Source organism: Myotis yumanensis, unplaced genomic scaffold (assembly GCF_028538775.1).
Source record: "Myotis yumanensis isolate MYYU_CA2020_CCGP unplaced genomic scaffold, mMyoYum1.0.hap1 SCAF_5, whole genome shotgun sequence".
NCBI lineage: Eukaryota > Metazoa > Chordata > Mammalia > Chiroptera > Vespertilionidae > Myotis > Myotis yumanensis.
Window position 1 is genome coordinate 72,685,142 of NW_027223756.1, and position 14,838 is coordinate 72,699,979.

The following is a 14,838-nucleotide window of genomic DNA, read 5'->3' on the forward strand; positions in this document are numbered from 1 at the left end:
GCCCTTGACCGGAATCGAACCTGGGACCTTTCAGCCCGCAGGCGGACGCTCTATCCACTGAGCCAAACCGGTTTTGGCCAGACTTTTTCTTTAAGCATCTCTAGCCTAACAATTATTATCAAAGCCAGTGGTTCTCAAAAGTTAGCATGTGAGAGAATCACCTGGGAGCCTGTTAAATCACATAATTCTGGTCCCCACCCCAGAGTGCCTGATTCAGTAGATACAGAGCTGGTTCTGAGAAGGTATTTCTAGCAAGCACCCAGAGGAGGTTCCTGCTACTCGCCCAGGGACCACACTGTGAGGGCTGCTGCTCTAAAAATTAATTCACTTTTCCAGTTTCTTATTTGACAATGTTTCCCCTGTAATGTTAGCATATCAAATAGGCCTAATTAGCTTAATTCCCTTCTTTTCTAAAGAGAGAGTTCCTTTGAAATGTTTCAGGGATCCTTCTGAAAATGTCAGAGTTATTTTCAAGTTAAGAAGAAGAAAATTTAATTTTGAATTTTGGGAAAATTTATCAAACATACCAAAAGTTTTAAAACACTTGGTCAAATAAATACAGTCCTAGGTCACTATGAACTAATATTTATTTAATCATGGTGACAAAGACGTTGCAGGCAAATACAGAAAGTTAAATGGTTGTAAGCAAAATTTAGCTCTTTTAATATTAAGAAGACTTGAAACCTAAACAGTCAAAGACCTGATGTCACAGGATAGGAAATAATTTTAATAAAACACAGAATCTTTGCTTTCCCTTCAGAATTCCTTAAGAGCATACCAATAGTCCAGGAAAACTTGGCCCTTTTGACAGTAAAAGAACCAAACTTCAATTTTGCACCAGCTTACTTTTGATATTTAATTTACTTAATTAAGTTCTTTTTAATGATATTTAGCTTGACCACACAAAATTTCTTTCTCAAGACTCCTTTCCCACAAACTTCTACAACATTGCTTGCCCCTTTTAGTCTGTCTCTTTTTATTTATTCAGAAATAACCACCTTGTTTTATGAGAAACTATTTTCTTTTAATTCCCTCAAAAATACATTTCCATACCTTGTACCTTTTTTTGGTTGTTTGGTTTGTTTTGTTAATCCTCAGCCAAGCATATTTTTCCATTGAATTTTAGAGAGAATGGAAGAGAGGGAAAGAGATAGAGAGAGAAACATCCATGTGAGAGAGACATATCAATTGGGCATTAACTAGAATTCTTAAGCCTTAGAAACCTTAATTTCTAATGACAACTAAAGAGTAAGCAATTAGCATTCTTTAGAGTAACAAATTTATGAATACTTTCCTAACTTCTAGAAACATAGGTGTTTTGTTTTGTTTTGTTTTACTGGAAAATTTATTTCATAATTTTTAGAAATATATGCTTTTCAACAAAGCTCAAAACATATTCATGCCTGGCCAGTGTGGCTCAGAGGTTGAACATCGACTTATGAACCAGGAGGTCACGGGTTGGATTCCAAGTCAGGGAACATGCCCAGATTTGGGGCTCAATCCCAGTGGGGGTCAGTCATGCAGGAAGCAACCAAATAATGATTCTCTGTCATCACTGCTGTTTCTCTCTCTCCTTCTCTGAAATCAATCAAAATATATTTTTAAAAAACCATATTCATTACTAGATCCAAATTTATTTTTCAGTTTCTCTGCAATAAGAAGTCAACATTAGATAGACTTAGTTTTATTTAACAATTAATGTCTCAGTATTGTGGATGAGAAGGGGCCACATGCTAACTTGACTAGCTCAGGGAAGGCCTGCGTGGCAGCCTTGCACATTCAGAGACCTAAAGTAACCAAAGGATAGTCTGAAATTAAAAATTTTTAAATTAAAAAGCAGTCTGTGGTGGGTAGTCATGTCCTAGGCTGGTATCTTCCCTGACAAAGATCAACTTTGACCTTACCCGAGTCTATTGTCGTTTTGCATCTATGATAACAGACCTTTGAAATGTCAGGATAACTTCCCTTTTTTCAGATTCCTCAGGGCACAACCTATGTACCAGGGCAGAGACTGCAAATTCCCGCATTGGAATTGTTATCCTGTTCATTGTTGACTGCTAACTATCCTATACCCACCCTTGTAAAAGAAGCTTGTGACTAACATTTTACTTTTTATCCAATCCCAGAGCTTCCCTCCCCCCTTTGCTTCCTCCCGCCTCCCTAATCTATCACCAATGGATTTCATGTAACCCATTTATGTCTCCTCTTTTGATTGTATGTATAAAACAAGATGAAAAATTCCCATCCTCCAGAGCATTATCTCAATCTGTCAAGATTCTGCTACTTGGCAATTGTTGACAGTTTGGCCCAAATAAACTCACAACAATTCTTTACAGGTTTGAATGTTTCTTACATTAACCATATTTTATCTTATTTGTATATTATATATTCAATAAATTTAACTTGACTCACTACATAACTTGACAAAACTCTTACGGTTTTTAGTGACCAGAAATGTTTGGGAAACTATTTTTTTGTGTGTTTTTTTAAAAATTATATTATATTTTTGGGAGCTATATTTAAGTACACACGTCACATAATTACTGCTATTAAGTTTTACCTAAAAAAAAAAACCCCACTCTTATTCTATTTACATCTATTTAATTGTTTTCAATAATTATATTTAGGTTATTTATGAACATTTTATCACATCAAATTATTTTTCTTGTTCACAAATTTTGCAACAGAGATAACATGAGCTTCTTTGGCTAAAAAACCCAGGTAGGATAAAAGTGTTATACTTAATGTTTATAATTCTAAATCCACATCTATTTAACCAACCAAAACTTAAACCAGCTTTAATATAAAGTATTTTCTTAGCTGATGTCATCCTGAAAAGCATTTGGGTTAGTTTCTATTATTTGAGAATTTTTAATATAATCACTTAACTCCTTTAAGCCAATTAAACAGAACTCTTTACAAACCAATTCTAATAATATCCTCTGCAAGTAGACATATATTCACATATAAGGACAGGTGCAACCAGAGATAGTTTTGTGGGTTTTTAAAAAATTTATTATTTAATTAAATCTTTATTGTTGAAAATATTACTTATGTCCCCTTTTTTTCTCTTCTACCCCTTCACCCCATGCCCCAGGCTGTCACCATATACTGGTACGTGGGGGTTTATTTCTGGGCTCTCTAATCTGTTCCATTGGTTTTATGTCTGTGTTTATGCGAGTGAGTACCACATTGTTTTGATTACTGTAGCTTTGTAATATATTGAACCCTGACTGGTACTGGCACATCATTCTTGTTTATTAACTTTTCTGAGTCACTTTGTTTTCATTTTTATATACAGCAGAGAGTTTGGTTTTGCTTTGGTATAAGACAATTTGAAGATCTTTTCTTTAAATAAATGAATCAAGCCCATTAACATTTTTATACGTCTGATGTTTGGTTTTAATTATCACATTGTTTTGTTATATTTACCATGTTTTATATTATATTTACTATACTTTTTAAAAAAATATTATTTATTTCAGAGAGGAAAGAGAGGGAGATAGGAGCATCAATGATGAGGGAATCATTGATCCGCTGCCTCCTGTACTCCCCCTACTGGGGATTGAGCCAGCAACCCAGGCATGTGCCCCTGACCGGAATCGAACCCAGGACCCTTCAGTCCACAGGCCAATGCTCTATCCACTGATCCAAACCGGCTAGGGCTACTATACTTCTTTATGCTATTCCTTTGGAGTTTTTATTGTCCTGGATATAAAATGATTTGAATTTTTTCTGGAGATAACTTTATAATACTGTATTTGAAGGTTGCTATAGGCACCTTTGTCCTAACTCAATGTTCTATAATTTGATTTGTTTTACTTAAATGATATCTGACTTTTATTAAATGACAGTCAATAAACTTATTCTATTTTCTCCCTCTTTTCTCTTATTAAAAAATGCATTGTCTCAACTTTGTCTTAGTTTTGGATCTGTAGTTACAATATATTTTAGGCCCTAAGCTATAGTTTTTCCAGTCATCTCCAAATTGGATGAAACTCATCCTTTCACAGATGTCTCAGGAAGCACTCTTTTTTTTTTTTTTTTAATATGGAATGCTTCACAAATTTGCATGTCATCCTTGTGCAGGGGCCATGCTAATCTTCTCTGTATCTTTCCAATTTTAGTATATGTGCTGCCGAAGCGAGCACAGAAAGCACTCTTGACTGTACCATTACCCAGTTCTTGTATGCTTAAAAACTTTCACAACAGCTTTGATTCTTTATTTTTATATATTTTATTGATTTTTTACAGAGAGGGAGGGAGAGGGATAGAGTTAGAAACATCAATGAGAGAGAAACACCGATCAGCTGCCTCCTGCACACTCCCTACTGGAGATGTGCCCGCAACCAAGGTACATGCCCTTGACCGGAATTGAACTTGGGACACTTGAGTCCACAGGCTGACACTCTATCCACTGAGCCAAACTGGTTAGGGCAACAGCTTTGATTCTTAAAGTACAGATTGGCTGAATATAAAATCCTTGGCTAACAGTTTTTCTTTGTATTTCTCAAAAATACTGTTCTCTTTATTGTCTTTCTTTATATGTTGTTGTTGAGAATCTTAATAGCAACCTCACTTTTTTTTTTATCCTTACCCGAGGACATGCTTAGAGAGAGGAATGGAGAGAGGCCTAGAGAGAGGAAGAGAGGGGCTGGAGAGAGAGAGAGAGAGAGAGAGAGAGAGAGAGACGATGGCTTTCCCCCATGCATACCAAACAGGGATCCGGCCTGCAGCCCAGGTATGTGTCCTGATCAGGAATCCAACTGGCAACCTTTCGGTGCACTGGATGACGCTCAACAATTGAGCCACTATGGCCACGCCCAACCTCACTTTAAGTGACTCTTTTTGCCTAGAGGATGCTTTGGAATTTTTTTTCTTCATATTTAAAGTCCAAGATATGTCTTGCAATTGACTAATCTGTATCCAATTCCACTCAGACCTTTTATTTCTGGAAACTTTTCTTGGATTATATGTTTAACTGTTCATATTTCACTTTTCTTCTTCAGGGATTCCAATTATTCATACACTAGAGGCCAGGTGCATGAAATTCATGCACGGGTATGGTCCCTAGGCTTGGCCGGTGATCAGGGCCAATTTGGGCCTTCCTTTCCTCCACACCATTCCCTGGTGGTCAGTGCACATCATAGTGAGCAATTGAACTCCCAATCTCCTGGGCAAACTCCCAAGGGACAATTTGTATATTAGGCCTTTTTTTTTTATGGTTGTGATTTCTTTATTACACAAACAATCCAGCCATTAGGAACACGTTGTGTTGCTATGCAGCGCTGCTGATCGCCACCAGGAAGCTGTCATTTCTGCACCCGGCTGTTTTGTAGACAAGTCTTCCCCATGGGGCTGGGCTGGCCCCTCAGCGCGCCGATTCCGCTGGCACCTGGGAAGTGTGAAGCCCGTGCCTGCGGCGTGGGGCGCTGGATGTGGTGCCCTCGCCTCTCCTCAGGAAGAAACAGGCCAGCCCAGCTCCTCACCGGGTCCGGCTGGGGACTAGGAATTGTTCTCAGAGCCAGAGGTCAGAGCCAGGGCAGCCCCAGACAGGGCTGGCCTTGAGTCCCGACCAGTCCCAGGAGTAAGTCCCTGCTGGAGCGACACTTCCTGCCCCTGGGTGGTCCGGGAGGAGGCAGGTCTCGTGGCCAGGCAGGCCAGGAAGAAAACCTGCACTTTCGCACTTTCTGCAGTATCGGGCTCTTCCCAAGGCCAGTTCGGACCCAGCTGGGCCCCTGCAGGGCTGAAGGCAGAGAGGCCGGGCCAGAGTTTGTGCTGCACTTGGAACTCTCCCAGCTCTGGTCATTCTCTTCACGGGCCCATATTAGTCTTTTATATATAGAGAAGATTGGCTCCTATGTGTGTGTCCTCTATGTTGACCACTTTCTCTCTGACCTTTGTGCTTATTATTTTCACTCTTGGCCTTTCATACTTTTGTTTAATAATTTTTCATTTGAATCTAGCTTTCCTTGAGTACCTTAGAATTCATCATTAAGATGACTTTGTGGCCAAAACCGGTTTGGCTCAGTGGATAGAGCGTCGGCCTGCGGACTGAAAGGTCCCAGGTTCGATTCCGGTCAAGGGCATGTACCTGGGTTGCGGGCACATCCCCAGTGGGAGATGTGCAGGAGGCAGCTGATCGATGTTTCTCTCTCATCGATGTTTCTAACTCTCTATCTCTCTCCCTTCCTCTCTGTAAAAAATCAATAAAATATATATTAAAAAAAAAAAAAAAAAAGATGACTTTGTGGAGGTTAATGGGGGGATGAGGACACATTTGTAATACCTTAACCAATAAAGAAATTAAAAAAAAAAAGATGACTTTGCTTTGTCTGTACTCTTCAAATTCTTTTCTGAGTTCATTTCCCAAGTATCTTCCTGTTTTGTTTTGATCCTGTTTCTGTTCTGAGTTTTGTAATTTCTCATTTGAGGTGTTTTTTCATATCATGTCTGGAAGTTGTGTTTTTGTTTTTTTTTAATCCTCACCTGAGGATATTTTTCCATTTATTTTTTTTTAGAGAGAGTGGAAGAGAGAGGGAAAGACAGAGACAGATATTGATACGATGAAAGACATTGATTGCTTGCCTCCTGCACATGCCCTGACCAGGTCCTGGGCCGGGGAGGAGCCTGCAACTGAGGTACATGCCCTTGATTGGAATCGAACCCGAGACCCTTTGGTCCGCAGGCCAGCTAGGACTGGAAGTTTTGTTGAAAGGCAAATATTCCTTTTGGAATGTGATAGGTTTTTTTTTTCTTTAATATTTTTATTGATTTCAGAGAGAGGGAGAAGATATAGAATCAATGATGAGAGAGAATCATTGATCAGCTGTCCCTTGCATGACCCCTACTGGGGATCGAGCCCGCAACCTGGGCATGTGCCCTTGACTGTAATTGAACCTGAGACCCTTCAGTCTGCAGGATGCTCTCTCCATTGAGCCAAACCAGCTAGGGCGGTGGGGTTTTTTTTATTTTTATTTTTTTATGTTTCATTTATTGGGGGATAATTTTTATCAGCTGAAATATTTTCTCCTTTTAATTTTATAGTTTTGTCTGATGCCACCTGTTTTCTGTTCACTTTGTGCTTTTAAAAATGTTTGAAATAATTTCAAATTTATAAAAAGGTTTTCCTTCTATAAGTTTCATAAGTTCTTTAAAGAATACAGACAAGGTATTTTATAGAATGTCCCTCAATTTAAGTTTGCCTGATCTGTCTTCATAATTAGATTCAGATTGGGCTTTTTATTTTTTTGTCTTTGCAAAAATGCGATGCTGTGTTCTCTGTGAATATCAGAAGGCACATGATATTGATTTGTCCCATTACTAGTGGTGCTAATTGTGCTTGGACAAGGTGGTATCTACAAGGTTCCTTCACATAAAGTTATTCTTTCCCCTTTGTAATTAATAAGTATTTTATGGAAAAATACTTTGAGACTAGATTCTTTTCCTCACAAGCTTTATCCTACTAGTTTTAACATCCACTGATGGTGACTGCCTAGGTCAATTATTACTGTGATGATTGCCAAATAGTGACTTTCTAATTTTATCATTCTACATTTCATAGTTGACAACCTACTTTGAGTAGCTTTCCTTTACTCTCAATTATTTATTCATAAAAATACATACCGAGTAAACAGTATGTAAATACATACTCCTAATACCTGTGAAGTTCTTAGGTGGAAAGATCATCAAGTCTGCAGCTTGCCCTCAAATGTTTCAGCAAAATAACATACACACACGTATACACATACACACGTTAACTCAAAGGTGAAAAAATGTAAGTTATTCAATTTAGGTGAACAGAATATGGGAGACCACTGTACTACTTTGCAACTTTTTTGATGGATCTGAATTTTTTAAATAGCAATTTTAATTGAAAACTGCCACAACCTTCACAAATATTTGAAAAAAATTAAAGTCAGCCTACAGATTTAATTTACCAGTTTTTGAATATATTCAAATTTTATTCCCATTGTCTATAGAAATTTAAACAGTAGCATCTGTGCAACACTCCTCTGAGGCAGAACACCACACACAGATCTTACACACTAAGATAACAGTACCACGTTTGACAACACTGTTTCTGGGTTCAGTAAACCAAGCTTGACAAAGCAGCCAACTCAAAATGAATGATTCCAGTTGTAGGACTTAATGAATTTATCACTTAGGGAACATTCTAAATATTAAAGTGTTACACAGACTTATGAAGGTTCAGTATTTTTCCCAAAGACTATATAAACAGGTTCATAATACAGAAACCTGTACATTACAGCACTCTGAGGTTGAGCAAAGCATATGTTATAGACACATTTACCATACAGTGCAATTTTATTGTATGAGACATGAATAATAGTGCAGTTAATTCCAAGAGTCACATTCAAATATATCAAGAGTACATTCAAATACCCGCTATTGAAGAAATACATATTCTTTTTTAATAACTAAGTTGTGCAAGTACAACATTTTTAGTGTAGATGGTGATAGAGCTATAAGGATCCTAAACAACAGAACTTGGAGTGTTTGTGAAGAATAATCCACCTCTCCAAAGATATATGTGCATTTTAAAAGTGAAATAAATGTTTTGGGCAGACAGACAGACACAGGCAGTGTTGTACAACTTGTTTTTATTACAAACCACAAATGTAGTTAATCGATATACTCACAGATGATCAACCAGGATGACTCTAAAAGTCAGTAAGTTCTCATCAGGAATTATTTTTCAGGACAAAGTAGTGTCTACAGTGAGCCCCACTATCTTTAACTAAATTAAGCACAAGCTAGAGTTCCACAGTGCCATTCAAAAATAGGACCTTGGGTTTCGTGGAGGGAATATAGATAAGAAGTCCAGATTTTCTACAACCTAATCATAGAGTTTCAGAGGGTCTTTTTTGGGCTGTTGGTTTAAAGGAAGCTGATGCTATGGGCACTACATTATAAAGACTGAGTGAAGGTAAAAGCAGTTTTATTCATTAAAACAAAATTTAGAAAACTGATATGGTCAGAAAATCAGCATTTCATATCATCTGAGAATAAATAATAATGGTGAAATCAGTCTTAATTTTTTTCAGTTAGGATGGTGAATTAACATAAAAACACTATTTGGTAATAACTTAGGATATCAGCTCTGGGAAGGGAGGGAAGACCTGACATACTAAGGAATAATAAATAACTCATCTATATTGCCTTGAGGTATAACATAAACCCGGATCAGATGTACTGAATGACTTCATTTTCTGGTAAATTTCATAGCTGCCAGAACAGAGGATCAACTATTAAAAAATTGCTCAGTTTTGGTCCAAGAAATAACTTTCTGATAAAGAGTGCTCATAATACCCTCATACACTTTTCACCCATTAAATCTGGATATGGATAAATACCAAAACTTTTGTCTCAGGTTAAGATCTTACAATAAGTGAACCTGATAACCCAGTTAATACTGACAATTAAAATAGCTAATCCTGAAACCAGATTAACTAAAAGACATATCTTTAAGCAGATTTTTAAAATGCAGCAAAATGTCCCTAGTTTTCACTTCAGGAGACAATCACTGGTTAAATCTTTTCCATGATATTGATTTTTTATTTCATATAAATACTAACTGAATCAAAGGCTATAATCTCACTAAATTTCATCCTTTACAATGAAAAGCAATGACACATCACCTCTTAAATCAGCGTTCAGAGTCAAAGAAAAGTTTTTTAAATTCCCCAACAGAATCTGAATGACTGTTTACTGTCTTCTAAAACTTCCCTAAAAATCACTTTAAAATCTTGTTTCAATGGCTTAATTTTTCTTAGAAATTAAACACATTTATAAGTTGTTTAAACCTGTTAGATTTAATTTCTGCTTGTTTTCTTCCCATTAAATAAAATCAAAATGAAAAATTTTGACCAATTAATTGCCAAAAAGTCTAATCAGTGAAAGTTTCAGCATTTTTATATTATCAACCATGTTTTTCTGATTTAAAAAAATAATTTAAATATAAAGATCTTTGTATGCTAACAGGAATGATAGCAATCCTTTATATTTTTAAGATCTTTGTGGGGAGTACTTTTTGCATCCCAAAAATGTAAACCAGCAGCCTTCACTACAAATGAATACGGAAGATGCCTAATATATAAGAACTCATTTATCTCACTGGATTTTTATTGACTCGTATGGGCCAATTTGCTTGCTCACTATTTCTGCCATCATTCTCTTCATTAAAGATTTTAAAGCCACATTTGTCAAAGACAATTGTCCAAACATAATGTTTTACAAGTATCTTCTCAAAAGCATATCTATTGTATGGTATTCTTCTTATCCAACGGATGGGTGACTTAATAGTATTACTAACAACCCTCTTTGCTATATTTTTAATGCACTTGTTTTTGACAGAATTCTTGAGTTTGGGAAAACCTTAATCTTCACATAATTAGATGACTCCTTTGAAAGTGCACTCCTTTACACCAAAGTTTGTTTTTATAAGCTATAATCAGAACTGTGATTTGGGCAGTCTATATATACAAAAGCCTAAGCGACTGTCTTAACGTTCGACTGTCCGACCAGTAGCTATGACCGCAATGACCACTAGGGGGCAGACGCTCAACACAGGAGCTGCTGAGCTGCGGTGACTTGGCAGCTGCAGTTCTTGGGTGACACACCTGGAACCAGAGAGGAGGGAGACCGATTCTGGGGCGCATCACTCAAGAACTGCCCTCTTGCAATCCGGGACCCCTTCGGGGATATTGGAGAGCCAGTTTTGGCCCAATCCCCGCAGGCCAGCCAAGGGACCCCACCTGTGCATTAATCCATGCACCGGGTCTCTAGTCTCTAATTATAAATTAATACTAAAATGCAAACTTGTCCAAACAGCTTAAGACTGCTGTCTCAATAAAAGAAATAAAACGAAATTAAAACACTATGCTATTGTACTCTGGCTCACACATAAAATGTGCATCAGGAAGGTGGGTGTAAATTAATGGCATACAATTTCTCCATGACCAAACCTAATGAAAACTCCATCTAAAAGTTAAAACCCATAGAAGCCCTATGGCCAATCAATAACACTAGTGGGGGGCCACTTTTTAAAAAATTACTAAAAAAAGAGAAATGTCTAGGTTTTCCTATGGGTCCATTAACAGAGAAGGGGCACCTTCTTCATATGTAATCTTGGGACAAAATTAGGAGAAAACAAAAAAGTCAGCTGCCTGAATAAAGCAGCAAGCAATTTTGAGGGGCCATAAAAAAGCTAGGGTGTTTCCTCTTTTAAAAAAGATAGACATTTCACACAATACAGAGGTATATATAACAGGATAGTACACCTCCTTTGTTCCTTGCCTTAGCCTTTTGGTGAGGGCTTTAATGCCCGAGATTCACAACTATAGCCAAGAAAATAAGTCGAGAACAAAACGGAGTTGATAGGAGAAGGTAGGCACATTTACCAAAAGAGAGTTCTGACTGTGAATTGTTGTCCAGCCTTTTGCTGCAAGTCTGAGGAGACAGAAAAAAGATAAAACTTGGGCAACTGGGGATACAAAGAATTTGTCACTTTCTAAAGCTTCTGAATGTGGCCAGAGATTCTGATAGAGTCAATTTATAAAAATTGTATTTTTAGCTCAATACATAGCTCTAAAGCAGGGTTCAGACTTGGTATGTTTTACACTGAAATGGTTATATGTAGATGGGGTAGAAATGGTATTAATGATTATTTTTCAACTATCTTTTTAAAGAATAACGGAAATTGACAGTATTTGTTAAAATGGGCAATTCCACAAAACAGAAACGTACATGGAAAGCACTGAATTGCAAACTTTGAGTTTCAGGCATGAACTAGCACAGCATAAGTATTGTCATCACTTTTCCTCTAACATTGAAACATTTCAATCTGAAGTTTAAAACATAGCTGCATCATGTTCATAATCTTTCACCTCCACTTAAATTACATTTGCCTAACATATAATGGACAAATCAGCAGAGCCCAGATACATTTTCAAAGGCTCACACCACCATGAAAGTTGTAATTTTAGTATTCGTAAACACTTAGAATACTTAAAAATAAAACAAAACAAATAAAACATACACATATATACATAAACCAGTACAATAAGAATGTCAGACAAGGGCAGTGTATCTCTGGTTTAAGGAAACCATATTTGTAGCTTAATTATAACAAATTAACATCTATTATAAATGATGGTTCAATGTTACATCCAGCATCTGATACATATTTAATATGTATGATAAAAACCTGAAAAACCAATTCAACAGTAACAATACCATATCAGTAACAAATTCCTACTTTATTTCTATATTGCACATACTTTTACTGTCTACTGTTAAATTTACTTCTTAAGGTAAATAGCAGAGGACTATACCTGTTGCCCTTGTAAAAATAATTTACCTTGAATAAATATTCAGAATTTCCTCTCCTGACAAACCAGAGTGAGACTGAGTTCATCTTTGTTATTCCAAAACTATTTTAAAGAGAATGGCAAAGGTATTGGAAATGGCATGTTAAACATAACATTCTTGGTTTATCTACCATTTCAATTTTGAAAAATATTTATATTTTCAAAATGTTTAAGCGTCTAATCTTTTTTTAAAAATTAACATATCCCCTAAAGAGATTAGCCATAACCTTGACTGGTCTGAAGCACTGTTTGGAAAGTAGACACAGAAAGCTTATGATGAAATGGTGCATAACACTAATGGTATTACATAGGTCACCTGGTTCGCATAAAATAAAATAAAATAAAATAACTAGCACCTCCTTCCTGCTCCCAAAGTAAAAAGGCCTAAGAGGCCACATGAAACATGTGTAATTATAGTAAATTGCATTCATAAAGTATTGAGAAATCCATTAGATTAGAGGGTTCTCATATCTAAAGCCTTAAGTTCAAGACTACTATGTAAAAGTGAGCTAAAGATCAAAAGGAGAAGTGGGATACGGGTGTGGGAAGGTTCTACACAGGTGTGGGGACACCTTTCAGGGACTCTCCTGCATCCCATCCTTAGTCTCCAGTTCTGCCAACTGCCTCCTAAGGAGATTTACTTTTGCTTGTAATTCCTTATTATATTCAATGATGTTAACCATTTCTTCATATGCTTCATCCAAATACTTGGAGGATCTGTTCCAACGCAGGAAAATACCTATTGAGTCCAGGAAAGGAAAACAGAAGGGAGAAAGATACATACAATGGATTAACACTAAAGGTGTGGATAATATATAATTCCATGTATTAATTTTTTTCTTTTTTTCACAGTTCACATCTATGTTTTATTATACTCTAAAATACACAGGAACTCAAGCTACTAAAATAACATAATTGAATAGAGTATTCAAGAAATCACTATTTCTATGTACATGCTCAATTCTTAACCCCGCCCCACACACAAAATTATGAAATAGATCAAAGTACTGTTCTCTAATATATTCAGGAAAACAAGCTGATAATTTAAAATGGCATAAACTTTCCATTTTTTAAAAAAAATATATTTTATTGATTTTTTTACAGAGAGGAAGGGAGAGAGATAGAGAGTTAGAAACATCGATGAGAGAGAAACATCGATCAGCTACCTCCTGCACATCTCCTACTGGGGAGGTGCCCGCAACCCAGGTACATGCCCTTGACTGAAATCGAACCTGGGACCTTTCAGTCCGAAGGCCGACGCTCTATCCACTGAGCCAAACCGGTTTCGGCTAAACTTTCCATTTTCATAATGGAAATCTTTCCCCCCACAATTACAGAACTTTATTCAGACCTGTGAGACCTTCTATATGTGTGAAATCACTTTTGCTGGAAATGTAAGTTACAGAAAAGCAGAACCACACAAATTTGTTATTTAAATCCTAAATTTCATCTCTCTCTCTCTCTCTCTCTCTCTCACTAAACAGGCAGTCTTTCAATTATGCAGGCAATTGATTCTTTCCCCAAATAAAAATTATCATTTTATTGTTGACTAAAGGAGACATTTCTCTCCTCTACATAGACCTATGTTAACTATATCATCTCAAATTAATGGCTTAAAGATATCAAAGTAAGGACGAACAAAAACTTTCCAAGTTGGCAACACGGCAGTGGCTGACAGGTTTACAAATGTTTTATGGTTCGTTAAAATATACTCCATAAACGAAACTCCAAACTGCCACGGACCCTAAAGAGTCTTTCTTTTAAAAAAAGAAAAGTTTTTTATTATTTTCAGGAAGGGAGAGGGAGAGAGGGATACAAGCATCAATGATGAGAGAGAATCATTGATTAACTGCCTCCTGCATGTCCCCTACTGGGGACTGAGCCCACAACCCGGGCATTTGCCCTGATCAGAAATTGATATGTGATCTCCTGGTTCATGGGTTGATGCTCAACCACTGAGCCATACTGGCCAGGCAAGAGTCTTTCTATATATGTCCAAACGCTACTCTCTATCAGAAAGGTAGAGAAACATAGCTTAAAGATTGACTGACCTGCGTTGATTTTTCCACATATATGAGCCTATTTTTAAAATCCTGTTCTTCAATACAAGAATTACTTAATATTAATGGTTAACTATGATGTAAATGTAAACAGCAGAGAGAGATAATAAGAGCAGTCTCATTATACACTCCATATACCTACTACGAGAAGATTTTATGTAACACAGAAAAACTAGTTTAGGTCATCCAACTCCCAAATCTGGTTTTTCTCCCAAGTAAGCTAGTCTCTCATTTCAGTTATTAAGCATGACAGTGGCTTTAGGTAAACTGTCCCAGACGTCTTAAACAAGAAGTACAGCTGAAATCTCCCATTGGAGAGATCACTTCTCCTGCACCGGTGACCACCTACAACAATCAGGAGAGTAAGCAAAGAGAAGTTCTGAGCA

General features: G+C 36.8%; 1 protein-coding gene and 1 non-coding gene across 2 annotated transcripts in view; both read right to left on the minus strand.

Moving 5' to 3' along the window:
* Window positions 1-4,044: 4,044 nt before the first annotated feature.
* LOC139011989 (U6 spliceosomal RNA) lies at window positions 4,045-4,151 on the minus strand. Its single transcript, XR_011471778.1, has one exon. It is a non-coding gene; the product is annotated as a U6 spliceosomal RNA (small nuclear RNA).
* Window positions 4,152-7,930: 3,779 nt separating this feature from the next.
* MTMR9 (myotubularin related protein 9) overlaps window positions 7,931-14,838 on the minus strand; it is a 32,173-nt gene continuing 25,265 nt past the window's right edge. The window contains exon 10 of the mRNA XM_070415496.1: window positions 7,931-13,131. Coding sequence (XP_070271597.1) covers window positions 12,968-13,131 — 164 coding nt within the window. The 3' untranslated portion in view covers window positions 7,931-12,967. The remainder of the gene's footprint in view (window positions 13,132-14,838) is intronic.